Below are 27,870 nucleotides of genomic sequence, written 5' to 3' on the forward strand. Positions count from 1 at the left end.
AACTCAAATGACCCATTTCAAGTATTTTTGGAGCTGTTAATCTCAAACTGTTTGGCACGGTACTAAACTCTTAATTCTGATGGCTTTTTCAAATGTGATTGGGAGCACAGAGGAAGTGCCACCTCATATGGCCGCGCACATCCTGTCACTATTTCTAGGTCAACAGGATTGTGTGTTTTGGGTCAGGGGTCAAAGGAGGGAAAATATCCATAAGTAGTGGTCATTTTCCCTAATTCATGCAGACTGGGATAAGAACATAAAATATGAGAAATGATACAAAGTTTCTTTTCATTCAACTCATTGTGGTTATGTTTATACTCCAGAGAAACAGGAATTCATGTATAAATTGGAATTTGATGGGTAATCTGATCAATTTAAAACCAAATTCATTTTACAGAAATTCTTAGGCGGGGAATACGTGCAGCAACCATGATTTCTTTTAATAAGAATATAAATGAAATTAATTCCAGCCCAAATATATCTACTGAAATGGAGACACAAAGGCAAAAATCAGGAAGAATTGTAATAAAACAGAATTTTGATATGATATTTCACATCCAAAAGAGAGTGAAACAAAATGGGATGTATACAGTAAACACCAGAAAGAGTGATTACTGGAGCAAAGAGGAGGCTAGTCTAATTAATTTAATGTGTGGCAGCGATGTGGGGAGCATGACAGCAGAAGCTGAGGGAAAATGACTAAATGAAACAGACATGAACACTTGGAATAAAGAGACTAACAAAATATTGGATGTTTCATGAATTTTCAAAACTTCAAGAAGAAATACTGTTTATCTGAAGACTTTTTACATATCCAAATTACTTAAATGTTTACTTTAAGCCACTCACTAGCTAATTTGGCAATATGCTTACCATGTCTTTGAGTTCCTGACTGGTGTTTTGAGAAGTTTCTTCAATATTTCCAGATAATATTTTTCCCCATGAATGATTCTATCTATTCTATGAAGCGCACCAGTCCCTCCTGCAGCACAGCAACATGATGCTGCCACTTCCGTACCTCCCACTTTGGATGGTCATCCTTGGAGGCTTCCACCTTTTTTCTTCCAATTTAATAATTATTGTTATGGAAAAACAATTCAGTTTCAGTTTAATCAGATTCCATTTCAACCTGCCTCCAAAAACTAAGACCTCTTTTCCTGTGTGAATTTGCAAACTGTAATCTGGCAACGTAATGTTGTTGTTGGCAAAATGAATTTTTCCTAGTCTAAATGACTATTTAGTACATGTCTGAGTTTAAAATCAACATGTCACTTGTCGATATAAGCAAAGGTTTTGAATAAAAAGGATTAAAAAGAACAAAATTGGACGTTTTATAGTTTACCTTTCTCTCAAAAGTCATTTATCTAAAAAAATAAGCACAAAGCATCAATCATTTATATCGATGCATCTTTAAACACTAACCATGGAATATCTATATAAAAATAAATAAATGACTAAGAAAGAAGATACAGTATATTTGTAATGATACAGAACTCTGAGTGATAGCGTATTGTGTTTTATTATTTTGTTAAAATTAAAAATTGATCCTCTCTCTTTGATTTGAGTCTTGCACAGATTTATATCGTAAACTGAAACATTGTATTTGTTTAGTTAAAACTTTAAAAAAAAATTTCAACAAAACTAAAAATAGAAATTCCATAATTTCTCCTCAAATTATAAATGACATTTCTTTTAATATTTTTTCTTGTAAATACACTATGCATTTTAAACTTAACTTGCAGAATATAACCAATTCTATGCTAATGTCTTTTCTAAAGCAGCGTTTACAATCGTCTCGTTTCAACTCCAAACGCAACTAAGAAATAATAATTTGAAGTTCATTTTGACAAAATGTGAAATGAAAACACCACACCCACCCGTCAATATACCTCTTACCCCCGCCTGCCCTGAACACGACCTGGTGGTCCATAGCACAAGAAGAACCCGGCTGGTTGGGTTTCAGTCTCTGCAGAGCAAAGAAGACGGCAGGCAGTACAATACGAGATCTGGGAATCTAGATTCCTGTTCGTCTGGAACCTGGATCTTCCTCCTGCGGAAACCCGACGTCTCACAGGTAAGACACAAGAAACATGAAGGTGTGTGACAGCAATGGTGACCGCCCAAAAGATATTCTTGTTTCTACATAATGCAAAAAGTGCTATCTGAAAAGCAAAAACAAAAGATCTAACAAAGCATTTTTGGTCTAGATTCTAGTACAAATATCTTAGGTCACTTGAAGAAAGACAAAACTAACTTACAAGTAACTTATCAGCAAAACATAGAAGCTTGTTTTAAGTAAATAAATCCTTAATATTGATGACAAACCACTAGCTCCTCTTATAAGAAGAAAGCAAAAATACTTGGTAAAATTCTGTGTTTTTGCAGTGTGGATCTAAATTATCAGATAATTTGGCATGTTTTGGATGCATCTACGTGACCTAGGAAGCAGATTTTAGCATCTCAGTTTTAGAAGAGAAACTAAAAATAAGTAATAGCTGCATTATCATGACTGGTTTAATCTATTTTGAAATGGAGCTCCGTTATTTTAACCAAATGAGATGTTGATTGGGGACTTTTTTCACCTCGTCTTACACTGTGAGGAATGCGGTGGAGTTTTTAGTCTGCGCAGATGGATGTATCTGGGAATGTGCTGACTGATGCCCTTCCTCCCCAGCTGTCTCCTGCAGATTTATCTGGAGCTAAAACCGGCCGGTTAAGGGGGACAGGAGCGCCTCTTCTCTTTGGAGGTGCTGGTAACTGGACCCACACGGGCCCTCGCGTTCAGCTCCTGTAGCCAGCGCTGCCGCCGGCTCCTTGTTGGCCTCCGTTTCCCCTCAACATCCTGAAAAAACACCTGTAATCTCCAGCTTTTAATCCTGCCCCCACCGGCTCGCATTAATCACAGGGGAGAAGCTGTCTGAGTGCAAATCCAGGAGTGTTTTTGTGTGCTGTACAACATGGACTCATAAAAATAGCTCACACAGGACAGAGTACGCAGCTAGGAAATGAGCTTCAATTACAGAGGATGAAAAGCAATTACATTAACTGCCTCCCTGTAGACGGACCCTTCTGCTTCTTCTTGCGCGCTGGGACTCACCCCCAGCTTTGCATAATTGCTTTCGACCTGTTCAACTGACAGCGACATACCGCTGGAACCGCATCTGAGTGGTTAGTCAAGAGAGATGAAAAGCCGCCACCACAAATTAATGTCCTCAAGGAGACGCGTGGGGCTGGACGCCTTGTTTGAAGTGAGCTTCCCTTGATTAAGGGACCCTCTGAAAGTCTGCTGGGAACCACAACCAACTGAGGCTCATGTGCAACTTCATTATTCTCAGATGGTCAGCAAACTTTTCCTGGATTAGATTTCTCTCCCATCCGTTCAACCTCTTGTTTCTCTTTCTGTGAGGCTCTAAACTATTAAACTATGCCTCACATCCAGTGGCGTCCCCAGAAAATTTGTCACAGAAAAAGCCGCAGCTTTGTTTGGCTGCAAACAAAGCCGGACGAGGGCAGTAAAAGTTTTAGGAGGACAAAGCTTAAACAAAAGTTTATTATTTTATTTATTTATTAGGTTGTATTATTATTGATTTCATTGAAGAAGATGACTCTCATGTTCATGTCTTGTGACATGAACATGATTATCTGGGGGGAGGAATAAGGTGGCCAGCATTTTTCAGGACTTATTGCCAACCTCTTGGGGGCGCCACTGTTTACATCTCACACATTTGACCTACTATTATCAATATTAGAGAGCTACTGTTATTGTTTTGACAAGAAATCATCTTATTGAGAAAAACAGAACAAGGATAAAACAAATTGTTCTGTTGAAGAAATAAATTATTAAATGTAAATGAAGCTCAACACTCAAAGGTAAAGCAAAGAGTTCATCACATTTTTTGCACAAAATTATTCTTAGATAATGATAGTTTAGTCTGGTCAGTTCTGCCTATTTTTAGGACGTCTTGTCACTTTAAATCCAAATAATCTGCCGCTGGCCACGCCTCCCAACTCAATGTTTACACTAACACATGAAAATGGCTGCAAACAAATCCGCTATCATACAACCCTACATCATCGAAAAGCAAAAGTAGGGCCTCCTGCACAACCACCAAGTGCAGCAAGTGGTTTCTAAATGGTAAGTCAATAATAAAACACTTGCCTTTTCCCCAGCAGCCCTTATACAGCAAATACAGCAGTAAAACTAGATGACCAAATGTGCAGGAGTTTCGTTTGGTTTGCTAGGTAGTCAGCTGGGCTCGACTGGGGTTGCTAGGTAACGGCTCAATGTGACATAACAATCTGTACGTTTTTAAACAGTTAATTTTCCAGACGCCAGAAAAAAACTTTAACTTGTTGCCCAAAAATAACTGGGTGGTTTTCTTAAGTTCTTGGTCTGTTGTAAGAAGCAGAAATGGAAGTACAAAACATGCAAAATGTAAATTTTGTATAATGTATAATATAATATCTATCTATCTATCACACAAAATCTTACAATTCTTCTTGTCTAGTTTCTAGTGCAAATATCTTAATACTCTTAAAATAAGACAAAATTAACTTACAAGTAACTTTCAATTAATATATAGGAGCTTGTTTTAAATCAATAATTCCTAAATATTGATTTTTATTTTTATTTTTTGCTGGTTCCACTGAAATTTTGTCACAACAATTAAATATTTTCATGTTACAAGTTAAATAAACTGCCAGAGGAACTAGTACTTTTTGTTAATTTGTGCTTGTAGAAGAATTATTGACTTGAAAAAATGTACATCTATATCTTGAAGAAAAGTTATTTGCAAGTTAGTTTTGTTTTAGTGCAAGTTTACTAAGATATTTGCACTAAAAATGAGACAAAAAATACTTTTGCATTTTGTATCCATCTATCTATGCATCCCGAGTCTCACTATTTGAAAATAAATTTCTGAAATTAAATACCCTTTCACTGATATTCTGATTCAGGGAGATGCACCTGACATTTGATCTAAAAAAGAAAAACAAACAAAATGTCAAAAACATTGCTCTGCTTTGTCTTTCAGCTATGCCTCTCTCAAGCTCTGCCCCTTCTAACAAGAGGAAGAAGGCCAGCAAGATCATCACTGACCTTTCCCACATCAGCCAGAATGGTAAAGCCTGCGGTAGTCACATAAAGCAAACAGTCATGCATTTAAACATGCTGCTTAATCGGGACGCTTTCAAAATCCTCCTTTACCTGCTGCGACTTCATTACACGCTTGACTGAAGAACAAATCTTCTGCATTCGTTTGCCGTCTGCCCTGTCAGCATGTTGCAGAGCGAACTGCGTGGGTGTGAATCATTGTATGAGGTTGCATGATACCACGATTAAACACACACACACGCCCACACACACACTTAAGTGTTCCTGGTGGTAACAGGATAGCCAACATGCATGTGGAATCTCCTGGAGGGTGGCGGGTCGTTATCGGATGGCAAGGCGGCCACAAATCTGTCACCCTAACAGACAACACAGAATAGCACATGTTGACTTTGCACTCATTTTATTAGTGTGAATATAATTACATTAAGCTGCAAAACTATAGCAAAAAAAGTTAACATTGGGTCAAACTGAATTTAGCATTCCCCTGCTAATATTAGCTCTCTTTCCACTTGCTGTTCTTTGCTTTGTTCAGCTACATTGGCTGTGTTTGGTGGTTTATTCCTGTATTTCGTCCAAAATGACTCAGAAGTTTCCCATCCTGCAGGAATGGTCCTTCAGAAACAGAATGCTTAATGCAGCTCTTTCTGCCAGGCCCACCAGTGGGTCCATCTGTTCAAACTCAAGCTGTGCATCCTTCAAATGGTTCAAACACAAAGTGCATTATTTCTATTAGGGGAAACACCAAGATTTTTTTTTTCTTCTAATTGTACTGGGTAAATCTTTATGAGGCTTTTTTTATTGACATCTATGGTTGTGTCACCTGTAAAAGATGGACTGAAGCAGAATTTCAAAGTACTCTGGCTATACTAATGCTGATTTTTGGTAAGTTTTTTTTTAAATTATGTAACTTCAAAACAACTTTGATTGGTCCACATCATCCTGCTGCAGGTACTCTATCAGATGCACAAAGGTGTGTGATTGACAAGTGAACTGTCTGAGGAGTGAACAGCCGCTCCATCCACTAAAGGATAAAAATGTGTTAACTAATGGATAAATAGATGCATTCACTTGGGTTTTTCTCCTCTAGTTATTAAATTAGTGATGATCTGAGGTCAACTTAGCTTGTAGGACTTACACAACACATAAATCTCTGTGTATTTCATGCAAATCTTCAAAAAAAATCTTGAAATAATTCAAAACTAACTCACAAGCACCTTTTTAGCAAAATAAAGAGCTTGTTTTAAGCAAACAATGCCTTAATATTGATGAAACATTACTAGTTCCACTGGCAGATTATTTCACTTGAGACATTTTTCCCACATTTTAAGTCAAAAAGACTTTCCAGTGAAAATAGTAATTTTTCATCAACATAAAAGGAGTTATTTGCTTAAAGCCATCTTCTATATTTTGCTGAAAAGTTACTTATAAGTCAGTTTTGTCTTATTTCAAGTGTGCTAATAGGCCTGTCACAATAACAAATTGTGCTAGACAATAAATTGTCCCGGAGCTTATTGCGATAAACGATACCATTGTTGTTTTGAGAACATTTTCAAGTAATATAATTTCAATAATGACATGAAAATGCAAGAACACATTCTCAAAGATGAATTAACTTTAAATTTTACTTAACATTTAAACACTGGAACTGGGAGACATTTGGAAAATACAAAATAAATATAGAAAACAACAGAAACAAGATATAAAATAAATTATAAAGTCTCTGTAAACTAAATTATCTTTCAAAAAAAGGGATAGTTGAGTCCAAAACTCCAGATTGAAGACTTTTATCAGTCAGTTTTTGGCAAAAACAGAGAAAAAAGAGAAAAACAATAAATCAAGCAAATGAAAATTATTGAGTTTCTTCTAATTTTTTATGCGATTAACTGATTTATTGTTTATTGTGACAGGCCTATGTGCTTATATGTTTGCACTAGAAACTAGACTAAAAATACTTGGCATTTTTTTATTTGTGCAGTAGATACTCTAAGGTAAAATCTGAAGTCTGAATGCGATTGACCGCCTTGCACCCATGGTTACATCTGCCATTCAACAATCTGCCGAGGTCTCTCCCTGTTTGTCTCATTTTTTCCGGTTCCGGTCCGTCTGCTGTCCCATCTGCAGCTACATCTGTATCCTACCGGTTTGTTTTCAGTCAGTCATTCGGCAGCTAATCCTGCTTATCCCTTATTTTGCTCCAGTTAATACCAACACATCTCTCCATCATCCCCTCTGCCTTTTCCATCACATAACTCTCTCCCACTATCTGCTGTCCGTCTGTCCGGTCCTGCCTCTTCTCCGTCTGCTCGGTTTCTTCCCAGTCACCGCTACTTTCTCGTTCTTCTCAAACAACACTAATAAATATCCCTGTGGGAGACTTGGCTCTGCTCGGCATCCTCAATATTTCTTTTCCATATATACAAACTTAACACACAACAGCCGGCACAAGCCTGATTTATGATGCGCCGCTAACAGCTCTCCGCGGCTCTGCAATGCCAACTTTCAGCTTTATAGACGAGTCTGCATGAGAGAGGAAGGCGGGAGGACAGGGGTTTGTGGCTGGACTCCAGGTGTTATGAGTGATATCAGGGTTTACATGGTGGATGAGGAGCGTGCTTTTATGAGGAGTAAAATCCATCACAGCTCTCCATCCAGAGTAGCAGACAGGAGAGGCCATGCGTGTTATGAGGAATTCCCTTCACAAACAAACTAAAAGCTGCTCTGACATTCCCCCACTGCACACTTGTTCTATAATGCCTTGACCTGCTGACCCCTCAAACGCCCCGGAGGCATGAGACCACACAACAGGTTCACACTCCAGGTCACTACTGAGAGTACAGCCAAGTATAGCCTACTGCTAAAAACACATTTATTAGTGGCTAGTACCCTCACTTCGCACTTAAAGTACCATATTTTCCGGACTATAGAGCGCACCTTACTATAAGCCGCATCTATGAAGTTTAAAGAAAACCCCCAAAAACCTGGAAACGTACATATTTAAGCCGCACCGGGCTGTAAATAAAAGCATGATGTCAAAATAAAAGCATGATGAGCCGTGCCGCTTCATGGGTTATTGTATTTGATCGCATCAGAGGAGTATTTGTCTTCAGCAGTGGCCGAAATAAAAGGAACCTTTTATAGTTCATGTATATTAACGGTTTTGATGATGGGACTCATCAACATGTAATGTTTGTTATTGGTTTTCTCAATGGTTGATTATGGTATATTTTGTGACTTCATATTTGTGTTTTTTATTATGTAAAACACTTTGAAACTGCAATGTTGCTGAAATGTGCTACACGAATAAACTTATTTGAAATGGAGCCAGCAAGAGGAAAAAATCTGACATCTGGGAAAACTTGAGATGATCATTCACAAGGTTCTTTTTACAATTTCAGATTACTATTGCTACTGGATGAAAAACTGATCAAGACTGCAGTATAAAATAAGTCATGAATTATCTTCAAAATTAAACACTTCATAATTTACATTTTAAATAGCAGCAAAACTAGTTTCCACATAACTGATGGGATTGAATGTCTAACAAAAAAGGAACATTGTTTACCTTTAAAAATGAAACATAGCCAGAAAATAAAAATTTGACTTTGTTGTAGGTTAAAATATCAATATGTGGGTTTCACACAATTTTATCTATCTAATGTTTACAACTTAAATATTTGATAAAAGATAAGGTGAGGTAATTTTATTTATATGGCACATTTTCAACAACAAGGCAGTTCAAATTGCTTTACATGAATTAGAAGGAAACACAAATAAAACAAACCAAATGAAAGATAAAAAGACAAATATGTAGTTCTATGAAAACATAGAACTACATGTAGGTTCCCCATGTTTAATAAGAATAAATAGTCCGTAATTTATAAGCTAATAGGGGTTTTTCTGGATTCTAGATCTGATCAAATTAGATGTTGGTTCTCCATGTTTGATTCTATAAAGTAGTAATTTCTAAGTTTGTTATAGATTTGTAATCTAACAGGAGTTTATCTAGGTCTTATTAGTTTAATGCTAAATGTTGATCTAAGGTAATGAGTAGTTTCTACTCATAGAAACTAATATGAGTTTCTCTGGATTCTAAGTTTGTTCTAATTCCTGGGGATTAAATGAACCTTTTCAAATAAAAGTCATACAATCCAAGCGTTAATATTCTCAATATTTCTCTTTTTAAACTTCAGACAGACTGCAGAGTTAGTCTATTTATTTGAAAATTTCTGATCTTTTAAGTTGAAATATAATTCTGAATTAAGCATAGACAAACAAAAATGTTCAAATCTGCTGATCGCATACGTACCTTTTACCCAGAGAGCGCTATTTTCGTCTTCCTTTCTCATCCCGACAGAGGACGAGCTGGACCCGAATGCTGCTCAATTCGACCTGGGCACCAAGATCAAGACGCCGAAGGACGTGATGCTGGAGGAGCTTTCCCTGATGAAGAACAAGGGCTCCAAGATGTTCAGGATGAGGCAGCAGAGAGTTGAGAGGTTCATCGTGAGCAACGAGAACATGGTGGGGCTTCAAACATCGAACGGATCTCCTCTTGTGTTGAGTTCAGGAGCTTCTATCGGCTGTTTCTGTCTTCCAGCAGAACCTCCAGAATCTGCTGATGTCTCCGCCTCCTGTTCCACCAAAACCAGAGAAGCCAAAAGAAGAAAGTAGGTTCAGACTGCAACAAATTATTATTTCAGTTATCAATTAATTAACTGATTAATTGGACAAAAAAGTAGCAGATTCTACAGAGTTTTCTTTTAACCACTTAATGCTACTTTATACAATACCAGAAATTTATTAAAAGGTGGAAATAAATAACTCTATTCCCTTTTTTAATTAAGAAAATAAACATTTTATTGGCTAAAATGCAGTAACATAGTATTTCTTTAGTGAATTTGAACAGGGTAAAGCTAAAACTACGCCACTTGAGGAGTTCTAGGTAAAACATATTTGCAGACAAATGGTTTTTTTTTTTTTATCTTAAATGCAAAATAGGCTACAGTAGGCTATGTTGTACAGTTTTGACTTAAATACTGCTCTGAATATAATTTTTTTTTCAGTAAATGGCCTATTTCTGATTCTATATGCTCTAGTTAACAATTAATCGATTACTAAAATTGTTTCAATAACTGATCCATCACAATTAATCCAATTCAGTCCTAGTTTGGATATATGAGCTTTTCATGTATGTTATTTCTAAACTTTGCAAATCTCAGAGGTGGAAGAGGCAGTAGATAATCTGGAAAAGGCAAAGAGGAGGAAGGAGTATGTTCGCACCTACATATCGCCATGGGAACGAGCCATGACGGACGAGGAACTGAAAGCCACCATGAAGTCTTGCATGCCAGGACCCATCCATATTCACCCAGACCTGCCTCAGTACAAAAGCTTCAACAGGTACAAACATGATCTAAAATAAATGACCAGGTTCAAAGGTCGTTGTGCTTTAAAGTTTAAACCGTTTCATATAGGAATTATTCTGCATTTTAACTGTCAGAGGATGTAAAAGTATGCAAAGGTTTCAGTGTATGTGGTTTCAAAAATGTGCAAGACCCCAAAAATGGAAGAAAAAAAAAAGATTTCATGTGAAACATCAAATAATGAGACTTATTGACGATTACAGCTCTCAACTACTGAAAGCTCAAAATTCAGTTTTTGAAAAATAAATGAAATAAAACCACAAAAAAGCTGTTTAATAGAGGAATATGATCTACACTGTCATCAAGCCATTTGTTCTCAGAGTGCTGTATTCAAGCATATTAATGGAAAGCTTAGTGAAAGAAAAATTAATAAAAAGGTGCAAAGTAACACAGAAAACTGCAGCCTGGACTGGATTGTGAAGCAAAGTTATTTTAAGAGTTTAGGGGCCATTCACAAGCAAAATTGGGCAGTAAGTAATTACATTTACTTGAATACCTTTTTGGAAAAAATGCACTTTTAGGAAAACGTTTGCTACACTGAAGTGTCACTACTCTTGAGTAAAAAGTTTGCATATTTTACCCACAATGATTAATTTCACCGAATGAAGAAAAAACTTAATGAACCAAATATTCACCAGACATAGACACACACCTGCAGTTTTTGTTAAAAATTCATAAGTTGTATATGGAAAGAAATAGATTTTTTTTTTAATTTTCTTTTGCCAGATTTTGTTGCTTTGTAATTATGTTATTTTAAAGAATTATTTTCATTTATTTTGATCCTTAAAATACAAAAAATGTCTACTTAACTTCCTATTTTCAAGTCGCCTTTTTACCAAATACTTTTCACTCTTGCTTGAGTGATTTCTTGGTGGCTACTTTTTATTTTAACCGAGGTAAAAATATGTTGTAGTGCTACTCTTGCTTGAGAACAATTTTTGGATAAGCTACCCACCTCTGTTCACACTTTAGCTGAATTCAGACCATGAAAAGTCTGATATAAACTGATGTAACTACTTCTTGTACTAAGCCACGTCAGAACCAGAAACAACGTCTTCATCTGTTCCTTTATCTATACAAACTTTGCAACAAAAGACAAATTAGCTTTTTTTCCCTCTCTCTCTCTCTCTTCCCAGGACGGCGCTGCCATACGGCGGCATCGAAAAGGCGTCCAAGCTGCTGACCTTCGAGCTCCCGGAGGTCAGCGCTGCCGGTGAGGAGCAGGAGCCTCTCCCGACCCTTCAGGCCGACATCCGCTCAAGACCCTCGTTCAACCGCACGCCCATCGGCTGGGTCTGCAGCGACGGCAGCTCGCACGTCCAGCCGGACGTGGAGGTCCTCTACGACGGCGAGACGGACGACCTGTGAAGACACATGTAGACACGAGCATATTTACAGTCCAAGACTTCATCACACACAAAGAAAGCTCTTCTGGGATTCATGTCAGACAGGCTGATAACTTCAGCTCTGTCAGCCCTGCTGAGGTGCATCTATTAAACACACAACTTTAACTGATTGGAAACAAAAATTGTGAGCCTTTGGTGACGCTTACACTCTTCGCTGTTAATCAGCTAATGTCAGACCTGGGTGAATAGCAGTAGATTTGCATGCTGTAATCTTAAAATAACGTAAATATGCAATAAATGTCCCCCTTTACAGAATGTCTGGTTTCTGTTCACCCCACACTGACTTTAGTTGTGGCAAAATTAATTACAGTACAATGAGTAGAACTGAAATCTCATTCATTTCTCCCCTCCTCAGTCAGGCGAGATCAAAAGGTATCTTTGAAACTAAATATTTTATTTGGACAATCATTTCTGATCTTGGTAAAGACATCTGCAGCACTAATTTGTTGTTGAAAGAAAATGGGTGTAAAACAGCATGCAAAGCACAGATCTATGCAGCTATCCGCACTTTCATTAGCAATGTAAATTCACATTGCATTCAGTGGGGAAAAAACACAAACATCATCCCTTAAATTTATGAACGATATTCTCTAAATTGGCCAGAGTTCAAAAACTTAATTATAATCCATAGCCTCTTATTTCCCAGGGGTGTATACATACATTGTGTCACAAAGGGTTTTTTCTCTAAGCCACTCTTCAAAATGGGAAAGACATGAGAAAATGTTATCCAAGTAAGGCAAATGTGTGTTCAAGCCACAAACAAAATGTTATTTTTGATCTACTTTCTACTGCAAATATCTTACTACACACGAAATAAGACAAAATTGACTTACAAGTAACTTTAATATGAAGATACGAGAACTAGTTTTAAGTCAATAATTCCTTAATACTGATGAAAAAGTTTTAGATATAAGTGAAATAATCCATCAGTGAAACTACTCAGTGCCTATTTTAAGCTCTTGTCAGAAGGAGCTGTTTTAGAGCGTCTGGTCACTTTAAGTCCAGATAAACTGCTGCTGGATACGGTCCCACAACTGACACATGAAAATGGCTGCAAGCACATGTGCAATGACACAACCTTACATATTTGAAAAGCAGAAGTAGAGCCTCCTGCACCACCAACATGAATGCAGCAAGTTGTTTCTAAACGGTAAGTCAACTCAGAACAGACATTGTACAGCAGTAAATTAAGCGGACTAAACATGCAGTAGCTCTGCTTGGGTTGCTAGGTGACGGGACTGGGCTTGGCTGGCGTTGCTAGGTAACTGCGCAGCGCCATTTGATTGTGATTTTTTTTGAAACTGCGCTTTTTCCAGACACCAAAAAACATTATATTGTTGCCAAAAAATGTCTGGGTGTTTTTTTTTAAACCAGTTAACACCCAAATGGAAGTATAAAAATGTGCAAAATGTGAACTTTGTGTAACAAGTCCCATTTAAGTCTGAATTGTGATTGTGATTGCACGTGTCCCTCTCAAGTGACATTAAATTTAGTTCTTTTTTTAACGTTTAAAGACTTTGAAGACCTCACACAAGAAATAAGGAGGCCTCAGGGAACAATGTCTGACTTTTACCACAGCAGTACTCTCCCGTCAGCTAATAATGAAGAAAAGAAACAATGTCCTTTAGTGTCTTCCAGGCTCCCTGGTGGCCCGGCAGATTCCCAGCATCGGTCACCTCTGCTGCTGGTGTCAGCACAACGCTCAACGATTCAGACAGATAATTAAACTAAGACCTCAGGTACAGCTCCCTCTCTAAAGCAAAGAACTTATGTTTTTTATGACTAAAAATCTATAAGCAGCACCTTAATATTCATCCCCATCTAAATAAAATCCATTGTCGTCTATTGCCTTCAGAAGTACATCAGTGAACAAACAGCATAATGAGGATCAAGCAACACAGCAGACAGGACAGAAAGAAGTTAGCCTATTAGATTTGATAAGGAACTGGACGGAGTTTAAAATGGACCAATCCTGGAAGCAAAAACAGCGTTAAAATCCTCCCGGTCAAAGTTTGGCACCCAAAAACAACATTCATGCTCCATCAAATCAGATTTAACTGAAGCTATTTTACCAGAAGGATGAGAAAAATAATTATAATCTGCGATAAAATATGTAGTGACATTCAGGTTGTGCAGTTCAAGTCTCATTTAAGGCAGTAAGACATTTTGGGTTCCTTCTTGCTGGATTTTATTTGATATCTGCCATCTTTATGCTTTCATTTCTTCCTTAGGTGTAAATTTCACCTCTTCTGTCATATTTCTATTTAGTTTTTTTTTTTTTTAAATCCTTATAGTGTCTTAATCAGAACAGTATTCTTCAAGAATATAAAAAGCTTTTTCTTTGCATCAACTTTGTTTAACTGAATAACCACACAAATTCCCAGTAACTTGCAAACATGAGTAAGATTATTAATGTAATTTAAAAACTTATTAACAACAGAAAAGGTTTGCAAAGTAAAATATTTCATAAAAAGCAGCTAAAAAGGTTAATTTAAAGACAATAAACAATAGAATACATGAAGCTATTCACTCACCTGTCCTGGATTTAGGATCTGAACAAAGGTATGAGCATAGGTGAATAAACAAAGAAACAAAAATAATTTAGATTATTTTGCTAGTTTGTATATTTAGGTTTTTTTTTTTAGTTATAATTTTCTTCTAAGTTTGTTTTATGTTAGCATAAGCTCTCCCTGAACCTAAATATCAATCTGTAGAGAAGACAGCTAAAAAAAAAACAATCTTAAATGTCATCTTGTCTCCTCTGTCACCATCTATATTTATATTTACTTATGCTACCTAGAACTACAAGGAGACGCAACAACTTTAAAAACATATGCTTGGACCTAAACTGTAGCCTAATGCTACTACAAACAAACAAACAAACAAACTCGGGAGAGTGTGTGCAGCAAAGTTACAACAGAAATGTTTAAACTAAAGCACTATGAATAATTTTAGATTAAAAAAGAGTAAATTATGAGTATGTTAAAAGGACAAGTAGTCTTAGCCAGTTTATCACATACTCCAAAATGTGTTGCATGTAGAATCTCAGCTAAAAATAGTTACACAATCTTGATTAATGTTATTTATAAAACATATTGAAATCTGTATTTCCTCCCACTAAACAGTCATGCCCTATTGTGTTATACTACATAAAATCCCAATAAAATCTACCGACGTTTGTGGATATAATCACCTGTAGAGTTTACCTGACACTATTCATATTTGTTTTTCAATCTTCTATAAGGTCCATTTGTTATGGCTGTGAAAAACGTTTTCTCCCACACCTCCAGCGCTACATTTAGTCTGTGCCGCCATGACCTCTCACCTGCTCTATGAATAACTTGTGGCGCTATAAGTGGCACTGGCTCGTCTCCAGATACAGATATGAAGCAGATGTCTTCTGCGTGTAGCTGCCAGCAGGTTACAGCCGAGTGCGGAGAGAAAAAACTGCAGAAGAAGAGACGCGATTGTGCTCCGACAGGTAAGGCCAGGGGGGCATGACATCATCAGCACAGGAGAGCGCGTTTCACACTCTATGGCAGGCTGTTGTGATATTTATTCAATGCCCGATCTTGCGCTTTCTTCATTTAACATTCAAAATTAGATTCTATCAAGTCCTTCATGATTACTGATGATTACTAATGGTGGTTACATGACATTATTTTTGTTTGTAATGCTACAAAACGTAGAAAACTTCTATTGTTATGAATATTTTTTCAAAGTGTGTGCACTGGTAACCCGTCTGTCATTCATGATTCTTATCCCTTTGCTTTTTCTAGATGAAAAACATCAAGACTTCTCCTTATATACACTGATAGTTCCATAATTTATAAGAATCACTGAAGCTTTCATGATAGCCTATAAAAAGAGATCATATCCAACCTTTTAGCTCTTCTGTACGTGCAATAGGGATGCTCTGGAAAATCACTTTGACAACTGTGACCTTATGTAATCAAGTTATTTGGTAATTCAATTTAATAATATATGAAGCCAGAGTGGATTTCTTATTTGCAGGGAATAAACTGAGCTAGAAGTATAAGGATGAATCCTGGAACAAAAGCTGAGAATTCATCATGGGACAAACAGAGATGTGAATCAGTTAGTTTAGCCAGTAAAGTGGAAAAAGGCTTATGTTAAGTGGTATTTTAGAAAAAAAAATATAAAAAATGTTTAACTTTTAGTCACTTGTTAATCTCATAATGAGTTGTGAAACCTCGATGTTGCAATGCTGTGGAAAAGTTACACAGCATTGTGTAACTTTTTGTGTTTTTGCTCTTTTTTGTCACATAAATGTCTTGAATTGTAAAAAAAAAAAAATCCCAAAATGTTTTTCAAATGTTTGAGAAAACACACACACACACACACACACACACACAAAAACTGTTTTCAAATGATCATTTTATTTAGCAATGGAAGAAATCTATCCAAACCAACATGGCTGAACGTGGACATATAAGTGACTCTACTCAAGCCAGCCGTATCAATTGCAATTAATCACATCAACACCATGACGAATTACTGCATAAACATGGCATTTACCAGGGTTATGTATATTTTGAGAACAGATGTTGGTGCTCAGCTTGACTCCCCCAAGTCAACCGACTAAAATCCAAGTTTAAATCCTGCTTGTAAAAGTTAAGTGGAACCACATTGGGGATAAAATAATACAAGAGCAGAACTTACAAGTGGCTAATGCTTTCCTTTTCATTTCTATTATGTACATTTTGTTTCTTTATTATGTAATCAGTTGAAAAAAAATCTATTTTAAAAGAAAACTGTAACCAAAACATTTTTAAAAAATGGCTTTTTTGGAACTAAAATATCTTGAAATATTATATGAATCTCAGGGTTTGCTTTTATACAACGGAGTATCACAAAACATTCATTACAAAATACCACAAAATCATATTAAAATATGATAATAACGTCATAGTATTATGAGAATGAAGTCATAATATTACAGTTTTATTCTGGTAATATTACGACTTTATTCTTATAAAATTGGCTTTATTTTCAAAATATTGACTTTATTCCCATAATATTATGACTCATTCTAGTAGCTCTGAGTTTATTCCTGTAATTTTATGAATTACAGGAATAATTGTTCAAGCTTATTTTTGTAGTATTACAATTTTATTCTCTTAATTTTATGACTTTATTCTCATAATTTTGTTTTATTTGTTGAGTATGACCCTAATACGCTGTCATACTTTCAGATTTAAAATGTGCAGCGTTTTCTCACATAAAACACTTTTTACTTTTAGATTTTTTTTCATTCATTGGTTGCATTGCAAAGGAACATTTTCACCAAACAAAATTCAATGTTTGAAAAATCGTCCGATATGTAAAGATTACTCAGATTTACTCCTTTTTTCATGTTCTGTACCTTTGACCTTCCGTATGAAACCAGGTTTTTATCTTAGAAAGCCTTTATTATTTGATAAATTATCTTGCCATAATAGTTTACGTCCTTGTTTTGCCCGGAAGGCGGCGCCGTCGAGCTAAGCCAATCCGCAACAATCGCGCTACGTCACTCTGTCAGGCTCAGCCGGTAAGAGTCGATGGCTCGGTATCGCGAGAGCAGCGTAGCGCGACCGCAGCGCTGGATGGCGCTGGTGGTGGACGGAGGAAGGAGGGGGATAGATGCGCCCACGACTCGCCCTCTCTTCCGTCTGATCACACGGTAGGACACGCGATCGGACGAGGACTGGCGGCGACAGCAGCCGGGGTGAGTAGGAACTGCTCAGCGTGTTCTGCACGGGCTCAAATGGACCGGACCGGTCTCAGATCTGGACTGGAGGGGACAGAGTAGGTGTGTGTGTCTCTTTATGTGCTTTGGATCGCATCTCCCAGATGTGTGTGATGTGCTCCAGATGTGCGCTCTGAGGCTGGCTGTCATTTTTTCCCCTGCATCATCATCATCATCATCATCATCATCATCATCATCATCATCATGACTAATATGTTAGCAGGATCAGCAGCAGCATCATCATCACCAGCATGGTTCAGTTTGTATCTGCTCTCAGTTTCATTATTCTATCAGGTGGTGTGTGTGTGTGTGGGGGGGTGTGCGTGTGTGTGGTGTGTGTGTGTGTAGGTGTGTGTGTGTGTGGTCATCATGGGACCACGTCAGGCTTAAAATCAGTTACAGGTGTTAATAGTTCAGGCTGTAACTCACATGGCCGCGCGTCCCTGAGTGTTTTGAGGTTTGGACCGTGTTTGTTGGACTGTTCGCGGACTTGTTGATGGATGTCCGGGAGACCCCAGCCAGCAGCCTCTTGTTGAGGCGGATTCGCGCTTCGCTGTCATCACCTTCTTTTCCTCCTTCTCTTCCTCCTCCTCCTCTTCCTCTCATAATGATTTAAAGTTGCGGGCTTTGATCCGCCTGATTGATGACTTTGGTCCAGCCAATAGCGCCGTCACATTATCGGGACGGTGACAGCCTTGTGCCGCGTGCGCGCACACACGTGAGTTCTCTAAATAAATAAATAAAAAAAATGCCATAAAAAAAATAAAGAAAATGGGGGAAACGTATTGCCAGCATTTCGTGAGGTTTCGTTTTTTTTGGAGATGGTTAAAGAGTCTCCGTTTAGGACGCAGCGTGGGGTGCTTTAACCGAAGGATGTCCCCACAACACGAGTAATACAAACCGCACGCACACGTGAGGATGCGCAACACCTTCGCCCTTCAAACTGAGCTCAAATGTCGCCTCGGCATTTAGGTTTAAATTCCCGTCAGCTTTGAGTTTTTGGAAATGAAGCAGAAATTAGCCGAACTGTACCATGTTTTATCTCAGCCTTCACTTGGTTTTATTCAGATTTTATGTGACGGACCAGCGCGAAGCAGTTGAAGACAAATAATTAGGGATTTGAAAGTGGGAATTTTATTGCAGAGCATTATTTGGGTATTCAGATACTAAATTATTTGCCCATTCTTTTGTATCCAGATGAGATACAATCTAAATGTTATGTCCTGTCACTGACTCTCACTTTGTTTTTGGTATGGACTTTGACTGGGCCACTCTAACACAGGAATATGATCCAAAGCTGTTTTCTGTTGTTGTTTTCACTTGTGTTTAGATATCCATGTTATCTAGTTCTTTTGTGTCTTAGTTCCTTCTTGCATCCTGTTCTGTGAATTTTGGTTTTGACTCTAGAGTTGGTTTTAAAGTCAAGTCAAGTTTATTTGTATAACTCATTACAACAAAGCAGCTTAACTACCACAATAACTAATTAGGAAACGTTCTGTTTTTCTTAATGTCTTCTCTCAACATGGTTACTTTCACACCTCAGCCTGAAGTGACTCAATTGCGATACTTTTTTTTCTTTCTTGCCTTAATGCGACCTATATATGATCTTTGCATGACTGTCTGAATAACACAGATCGTTTTTTGTTTTGTTTTGGAATGCCACGTGGATATCCCATATGCGTTTTAAACAGAACTTTATTGTAGAAACTACTAAATCTTACAAGCACACGTACTTCTTATACAGTATCTTGACTGACTAGCAGTCAATGAAGAAAAAAAGAGTCAAAGAGGTTACAGAATGACATGAAAGCCATATGACACAATAGGTGATTAATATTAGAAAACAAAATTGCATGTATTTGGACGGGTGAACAATCAAATCCGATTCAGGCTGCAGTGTGAACGTAGCCCCTGAGACATTTGGCAAAAACATTTAGTTGACTGATGAGACAATAACGTTTTGGACGGCCGCATCCTGGTGCAGCTGGTGGTGAACTGACAGAGTTTCATAAAGATCGCTTCATATCCCCAATCAAACATGGTGGCAGTCTGATGGTCTGATGGGAATTATTCTTCTCCATACCCAGACACTCCTGTAGGCTGAAACAGACTCAAAGATAATCCAAAAAACATAAGCAAGTCCACTTTTAAGGAGTGGTCTAGTCAAAGAACAGATTGAAATCTGACTATTATGCTGTGGCATGACAATAAACATGTAATTGATACAATGAACCCTCCAGTTTAGATTGATAAATTGATTAAAGCAGTTAAATAGAATACAGTAAAACCTTTTTGACCCACTTCGCTCTTCCACATGACCATTCCTGAACTTCAGTTTCCCAACTAATTTAATTTAATAATAGCTTCACTCACACCAAACACTCAATTCAATAATCTAAAAAGATTACATCTGAACAGGAGAGTGTCTAAGTATTTAAAAAGAGAAGTTTGTCTTTGTAATGAGAGAAATGTAGGGATTCCAGCAGAACGAATGGTGCATGAGTTTCTGGTTCATGCTTCCCATCAAACATCAAGTCGTGTCCTTACTGATGGTTCTATAATTTATAAGGATCTCCTAAGCTTCCACCATATCCAGCCTTTCAGCTCATTGTGTAGCAGAGATGCACTGCAAGATCTTTGTTGACAACTGTGTCCTTGTTCATTTATCTGGTATTTTAACGTTAGCATTATGCAGAAGCCAACACGGTCTGCTGTTGTGGGACCATAAGAGGGATAAATTAAAGGAAGCTGCATGTCTGAACCTGTGTGGCGGTCTACAGACGACAAGTCATGGGAATTATTCTTCGCAGATCCCCGACCATACAGTGAAACATTTCAAAGCGAAGGATATTGAATTTTCTTACATTCACTAATTGGTTTAAGTCCTCGGAGTGTTTGTCATGAGCTGCTCATGTGTGACTGACCCCAAATTGAGTCTTCGGGCCGTTTGTTGACATTTGAGGTGAGTTGAGGTGTTTCGGACTTTGTGGCGCCGGTCCAGCTGCCGTCCGTGGGATGATATGCAAACGGTAAAGGCATTGTCATGTAGCATATCTCCTGTGACCTTTAAAACCAGGAAGGGATGCAGCTTCTTTTTCTTGTAATTTATACGCTTTGACATGTTTCTGTTCATTCAGCCTATTGCTCTGACCGGTTCTTTATTCTTATATGTTTGCTGTTTTCTCTCTAACTACTCTGCTTTTAGTTTGTCTTTTACCTTGATTGTCACATATTAATTTGTTTTATTTATTGTTCTGCTTTCCTCATTTTAATGTATTGTGTTCTATTTCATTTCATTTAGCAGCATTTTCTTTCTGCTTTTCCTTTTTAAATTTTTTTCTTTACCTCGTTTCCTTCCCTTCACTATATTTCTTTCCTTTCCTTTCCTTTCCTTTCCTTTCCTTTCCTTTCCTTTCCTTTCCTTTCCTTTCCTTTCCTTTCCTTTCCTTTCCTTTCCTTTCCTTTCCTTTCCTTTCCTTTCCCTCTTTCTTTCCTTTCCCTGTTTCCTTTTCTGTCCTTTTCTCTTATCTCACTTTGGAAAATCTCCTCTCTCTTTTTCCTCGTCATTCCCTTTCTTTCTTCTCCTCTCCCTCTGCACTGACCCAAACTGGGAGAACCTCATGTTTCCCAGCATGCATTGAAAATAAGGATGGTTATGTAATAGCCTAATATTAAGCAAATTTCCATGCCTGTTTTTGTGTTTCCTGCTAACAGGATTAGCGGTGGACATGTGACATGGGCATAATGGGTTGCATATAGGCTACACTGTGCAAGGATACCCACAGCTCGTGTGAGGAGTCGCTCATGTGCTTCAGTGTTGCAGAGTCTCAGCAGGAAAATGACCTTGAAGCCAAACCCTTTGTACAAACATGTAGCCGGCTGCATGTGGGGCACAAACGTAACTTTTCATACCAGTTTAAGTGTTAAAACTGAGGGATGAAAGGATGAGAGGCACAGAGGAGAGGACGCAATCTGGGCTCTCCCTATTGTCAACCGAGGCTATTTGAAGTTACACATAACCCAGTTATGAGGAAACCGCTGTGTGTGCACGCACAAGAGAGCATGCATGTCTGGAAACTGGACGGAAAGAGACAAAGATGATTGGTGGACAAGGTAGGGAATGAGAACGGAAAAGTAATAAAGTTAAAGAAATGGACAAGAGAGAGATTAAAATTAAGTTTTTTCAACTTTTACAAATTGCAAAAATGTACTTCTTGTGTTATATGGCTGCATGAGTGGGATGGAGACAGCGTGAGAGACAGGCTATTGTCCTCGGGGACAGTATCAGCTCTTTGTACAGCTTGTTTCACACTGGTGTCACCGTCACAAGTCACACTGACACACAGCAGGAACAGTGAAAGGCAGAGGCAGTATCATCCAAAATGGTGTCAGATTATTTCCAGCTAACTCTGAGGTCAGTCGTTGAGTTGGCGAATATGTTTTTCTCTGCTAAGCAATGCGATACGGGAGGAAACGAGTCACTGCAGTTAGCCCTGGACCTGTAGGCAGTGGAAATAATGAAAATAAATACTTGGGCTGCTCATTGAATTCACTGAGATTCATTCAAGTAACAAAATCAGAAAGATTTATTTCTGTTCATTTTGACAATTATAACTTTGAAAATAGATTTTACTTGGAAATTTAAATCTAATTAAGGCTGAAACAATTAATTGGAGTAAGTGTTTGAAATAATCGACCAGTAATTTAGTAATCGATAAGTCACTAACTAGAGTATACGAACCCTAAAAAAGAGAATTTGCTGGGGAAAAACAACACAGAGCAGTAATTGTGCATAAATTATACAAAAACATATGTACATTTTGCATTTAAGATACAAAAACGTCCTTTACCTTTAAATATATTCTACTGAGACTCCATAAGTGGTTCAAGTTCAGTTAAAATAAATTTTCTATTAAGTACCTTTTGCTATCTAGTTGTTAATCAGTTAATCCAATCAATAATCACCAGATCAGTCCTACACTGTAGTGATGTTAAGTCTGGTTCTTGAGGTATTTCAGGATACTTCATGCCTCCCTCTGCTGCAGCTTTATGGAGATACTGATTTATTTTCCAGCAGGACTTGGCACCAGTTGGTATCACTTTGTTTACAGAATCTATGGAGTGTTGTCAAGAGGAAGGTGAGAGACACCAGTCCCAACAGTGCAGATGAGCTGGAGGACACAAGCACACTTCCTTGAACAGATTAGGATCGGCCTATGGGCTACACGAAACATGTTTGTTACATTTTTTAGATAATGAGATTTTAGTCTGTTCAGTTCTGTTTGTTTAGAGCTCTTTTCAGATTGAGCCGTTTTAGGGCCCTTGTCACTTTAAATCCAAATAAGCTGCTGCTGGCCACGCCCCTCCCCCCACTCATGAAAATGGCTGCAAACAGATTCACAATTATACAACCGTACATCTAAGTAGTAGTAGTAAGTAAAACCTCGTAAACAACCAACAAGAATACAGAAAGAGGTTTCTGGATGGTAAATCAACAACAAAACTCTTGTCTTTTCCAGCAGCCATTGTACAGCAGGAAAGCCAGCTGATCAAATGTGCTGGAGGCCCAGTCTGGTCGCTAGGTGACAGGCAGAGCCTAAAATATGAATTTATTGCCAAAAAAACAGTTGCATGTCTTTTTAAACACTTGGATAGTTTCTAGGAACAGTTGAGACCCAAATGGAAGTACAAAAACATGTGAAATATATATTTTTCATAAAGCAAAGTGAGCTTTTTTAACACCTTGGCAGAGTGTAAAGTTTATTAGCTCCATTTGTTGCTACTTTACATTTGCTGTACTTAATGTAAAACAAGCCCTAAATAAGCAGTGAGTGCCTGTGATGTACACTTCATTTGGCTGACATTTCTGTGCTGAAAATCCTTCTTCTTTGGTCTCCTTTTTCAAATTGAATTACTGAAATAAATGACCTTTTGAGTCATATTCTAATTCATTGAGGTCACATCTGAAGTTGTGTTTAAATATGTAACACCAGAACATCACAGTTTGGTCCTGTCACTCAGCAGTGACCTATGCTCTTCTGGGACCAGAGGTGATAATCCCTGAAGCAGACTTTTGAAAACGCAGTTCCTCTAACGTCTTATTATTCTAATACCACAAGTTCAAACTGCAAATGTTCACTGAATTTTGACTGTATTTCTTACAACGTGACTCTGGATCTCTCTCATAATAAGGTGGATTTATAGTTTTGGAAAATAAAATCCAAAAATGAAGTTAAAATAATAAGAAACGTTTGCAGTATTAATCTTGTTAAGGTATTTTGTAACTATTTATTTTTCATGCTGCTTCCTATTTTATAATTTATGTTAAAATGGGAGATATGAAATCTTGCGACGTTTGTTCAATGGTCGCAGCATCGCATCTGTTTGCGTAAAAATGTTTGTAGAGTGAAGCTAAATTTTCTGCTGAAATGTCTAGAACTGTGCAGAGATAAATAATGTGAAAACATCTCTCAAAGCATCTATGCTGAAAAAACACAAAATTGAAGTATTTATGTTCTATTTTCTAGTGCAAATATTTTAGTTTTGTCTTATTTTAAGTGTACTGACTTACAAGTAACCTTTTAGCATCATATAGGAATAAACAATTCCTTAATATTGATGAAAAAGTAGCTACTAGTTATAAGTGAAATAATCTCCCAGTGGAACAAGACATTTAGACTTATGATGTGGAAAAATATCTTATTCCACTGGCAACTTTTTTTCCACTTTAAAGTACGTAAAAGAATTAGGGCCACTGGAAAAAAAAAATATTCTGACTTTAATCTCAGAAGAAAAAGTCAGAATTCTGAGATTAAAGTTTTATTTTTCAATGGCCCTAATCCTCTTCTGTATATCTGCACTAGAAACTAGCCCAAAAATACCTTTTTGTTTTTGTTTTTACAGTATACTGCATGTGTGTGAGCTGGTAAAACTTTCCTCTTTATATTCTAGTGATTTAAATTCTGCTTGAAGCTTCTGTGAATTTGCCACAAAGCCTTTGGCAGCGCTCTAAACCCAAAGCAGACTTGATGGAGGCTGAACTGAGGTGTCGTAAACAAAAACAGACTTCTGTAGCAGCGTACCTTTTCCAGGATGCTTCTCTCCCTGCAGACTGTAGACAGACGCTCCTTTCTCCACCCCATCCCTCGTATTTCATACTGGGGAAAAAAATGCAACTCCTGCAGAAATCATTGTGCTGCTGAACAGAGCAGGTGTGAACTGTAAATGTCACAAAAGTCTGGACTGAACTGTCTTCAAGTTACCGATGTCATGTTTTTAGAAAATTCAAAGAAATTAGAAAACCTTTTGTGCATGAAAATGTTTTTACGCATCGTCAAATTGCACTGACGTGTACATCACCATTTGGCCGCACCACGTCGCTGTTTGCTTCATAATTGCTTGTTTTGATAAAAACTTATTCACGCACACATAGACAGGAATGTTGGGAGCAAATGGGGGTAAATCACAAGGCTATGCAGTGTTTGCCCTTTTCAGTTTTCCTTATTTTAGCCTTCTTCTTACAAAAATCTAAGTGTAGAAAAGTGTTTTCAAAAAGGGCTGGGCAATAAATCGATAATAATTCAATCTGTAGAAACTCACCCAGAGAAAAAGCAGCAGTTAGAAAGTTTTATTGACCCGAAGTTCTTTGGCGCTCGGACACCGGCAGAAGACGCTGAGAATCGCCGTGAGCTTGGATGATCGGCTCGGGGCGAAGCTCAGGGTGGTCTTCCCCCGGGCCCGGACACTGGTGGGGGAGCCTGGAGAGGAAGGAGCCTGGAGGGAGCCTGGAGGGAGCCTGGAGGGAGTCTGGAAGATGCCTAGGAGGATGAGGGTGGAGACGGGGAGGAGGTGGGTCGAAGCGCGGCTGAAGAAGGTGGATCCGTGGTTGTTTCGCATTTTGAAGAAACTCTTGCGTGGTGATTGGCTGGAGCGGAGCGACACTCTGATGCTGGTTGGCTGAGGCGGAGGCCTGCTAATTGATGATGCCGGTAGGCTGAAGAGAGTCTCACAGCTTGAATTTACGCCTATAGGCTGCATTATATATTGCGATAGACATAATGAATATTACCTCTGTTTAATAAGTTCGCTGAACTTTAATCCAGATTCATTTAAATAATTATTTCAAGTTTATTTTTTAATTTTAGACACATTTGCTCAGTTCTGTTAAGTTTTAACTCAAGTCAAGATAAGTAGTTTATTTTGTTTTTATTTTATGTAAATAAAATATTATCAAATCAATGCATAGTAGTGCCATAAACTTTCTCCAGCTGAACAGAAACAAAACTGAAGTTATAATCTTTGGACGTAAAGAGGAACAATATACAGCTACAAACTACTGTAGAGATCAAATTCAAAATCTGGGTCTAGAGATGGACTCTGACCTGAACCTTCAGGGTCACATAAAGATAATTACAAAGTCAGTCTTCTTCTAATCTTCCAGGAATAAAGGACTGATGATTAGAGAGACCATACAGCAGTGGTGTCAAACTCATTTTCATTTTGGGCCAATATAAAAAATCTGAATGTTCTTAAAGGGCCGGTTGTGCCAGAATAGATTGATAAAACCAATTAAACTATTAAAATATTAATAAATAATCACAAATTCCTCCAGGATTTTGTGACTGTTTTAATGGGTTTTTGCTATCAAACTTGCAGATTTTAGAATTTTTACAAAGTTTGCTGTTAAATGTGACTTTTTATCACTCGCCATATCAATTACGAACTATGACTTGGCATCAAGTTAGGCTGAGGCAGCAGTCACTTAATGTTTTTGACAAATTTTGAGAACATTTTCAGTAAAATCAGAAAAAAAGTGGAGATTTGTTAATTTTCTGTGCATTTTGCAGATTTTTGAAAAACTTAGAACAACTTATTGATGTAATTTAAAGTCCAGAGGGCCACATAGAAAACTACGGCGGGCCAGATTTGGCCCCCGGGCCTTGAGTTTGACACGTGACTTACAGTATTCTAGAAAGAAAACACACTGAACAAGCACTGTGGCTGTTTTCTACAGGTTACGCCATCCGGACGCACAAAGTGAATCAAAGCAGAGCGTGAATGTCGCCTCCACGAGGAATTTCTCCTCGATGTGTGGCCGCTGTCTGGGCTGCCGTCCCGAGCCGTCCAGAGCAGGATCAGGGAATGTGATTGACTTGTGCCTTGACTCACTCTGGCTTCCAGGAAGTCTCCTACATCAGTACACATCATCATCATCACTCGCCAGCCCAGCGTGCAACAGAGTGTTTCGCGTGTGCTCTCTCAACCAGTTCAGCACAGTGTGTCTCTCTGTTAAATCACATGGTTCAGCTTTTCCCCCGCATGCCTGCTGCTTGGCCTATTTCCATGGTAACTAGCCGAAGATGTGGGGACACGCGTACAACACATATGCATATACACACACACACACGCCCACACAAACAGCAGTTGTGCCACTGCGATCTTGGTTGTGTGTGGCTGTAGGGTGCAGTCAGAGACAGGAAGTGTGATCACACACTCTGCACAGGCTCAGTGGGGAACACAGCCACACACACACACCCCCACACCCACACACACACTGCTGAGACAGAGGCTGGGGATGTGGCGCTGTGGAGGAAAAATGGTACACAGGGGCATGAGAGAGAAAATCCCACCATAAACCTCACAATTCAGATAGATGTATAGATAGATAGATGTATAGATAGATAGATAGATAGATAGATAGATAGATAGATAGATAGATAGATAGATAGATAGATAGATAGATAGATAGATAGATAGATAGATAGATAGATAGATAGATAGATAGATAGATAGATAGATAGATAGATAGATAGATAGATAGATAGATAGATAGATAGATAGATAGATAGATAGATAGATAGATAGATAGATAGATAGATAGTAGTGATTGTTCAAGTACCTGCAGCATCCCTGTGGCCTTTGGCCAAGATGATGCTGTGGTGTTAATGCAGCCCAGCTATCAGACAAGGGAGCTTTGCCAAAAGCAGGGAAGGAATAAAGTAAGGAAGTATGGAAAGAAGAGTGGTGGGGGGACTGCGGCTCTATTACATTCTGCCTTGCGATGTTATGCAAATTCAGTCGTGTTCATGATTTTATCATCACACTAAAGTTCTGAGACGTTAGCATGCTTGAAGCGCCATAAGCTCCTCATTTGGTTCCTGTCCATGGATTAAAATGTGA

At 38.0% G+C, this 27,870-nt stretch overlaps 2 protein-coding genes across 9 annotated transcripts in view; both read left to right on the forward strand.

Annotated features, from left to right (window-relative positions):
• Positions 1 to 1,942: 1,942 nt before the first annotated feature.
• Positions 1,943 to 12,197, forward strand: myoz1b (myozenin 1b). 2 transcript variants are annotated; one of them, XM_032574198.1, is made up of 6 exons: positions 1,943 to 2,074; positions 5,034 to 5,120; positions 9,468 to 9,634; positions 9,711 to 9,780; positions 10,333 to 10,513; positions 11,673 to 12,197. In XM_032574198.1, exons 2-6 carry the CDS (start codon positions 5,036 to 5,038, stop codon positions 11,902 to 11,904), a joined length of 735 nt encoding a protein of 244 aa, XP_032430089.1. In that variant the 5' UTR covers positions 1,943 to 2,074; positions 5,034 to 5,035; the 3' UTR covers positions 11,905 to 12,197. The 2 variants fall into 2 exon arrangements, with proteins under 2 accessions (XP_032430089.1, XP_032430090.1); XM_032574199.1 differs by having other exon boundaries at positions 9,714 to 9,780.
• A 5,318-nt stretch (positions 12,198 to 17,515) lies between these two features.
• Positions 17,516 to 27,870, forward strand: part of usp54b (ubiquitin specific peptidase 54b) — a 75,003-nt gene continuing 64,648 nt past the window's right edge. For 2 of the 7 annotated variants that reach the window (XR_004340751.1, XM_032574195.1), the window contains exon 1: positions 17,537 to 17,754. The gene's annotated coding sequence lies outside the window, so the exon portion shown is untranslated. Of the gene's footprint in view, positions 17,755 to 18,388; positions 18,410 to 27,870 lie in introns of those variants that run through there. The other 5 variants (XR_004340750.1, XM_032574191.1, XM_032574192.1 and 2 more) reach the window with 4 other exon arrangements.

The sequence above is a fragment of the Xiphophorus hellerii genome, chromosome 10, assembly GCF_003331165.1.
Source record: "Xiphophorus hellerii strain 12219 chromosome 10, Xiphophorus_hellerii-4.1, whole genome shotgun sequence".
Lineage (NCBI taxonomy): Eukaryota > Metazoa > Chordata > Actinopteri > Cyprinodontiformes > Poeciliidae > Xiphophorus > Xiphophorus hellerii.

What these genes read in the sequence shown, in the direction of transcription:
- myoz1b (XM_032574198.1), top strand. Translation starts at nt 5,036, where the DNA reads ATGCCTCTCTCAAGCTCTGCCCCTTCTAACAAGAGGAAGAAGGCCAGC. An exon ending in TTCCCACATCAGCCAGAATG is followed by an intron (nt 5,121 to 9,467) that starts GTAAAGCCTGCG and finishes TCATCCCGACAG; the next exon opens with AGGACGAGCTGGACCCGAAT. An exon ending in TCGTGAGCAACGAGAACATG is followed by an intron (nt 9,635 to 9,710) that starts GTGGGGCTTCAA and finishes TCTGTCTTCCAG; the next exon opens with CAGAACCTCCAGAATCTGCT.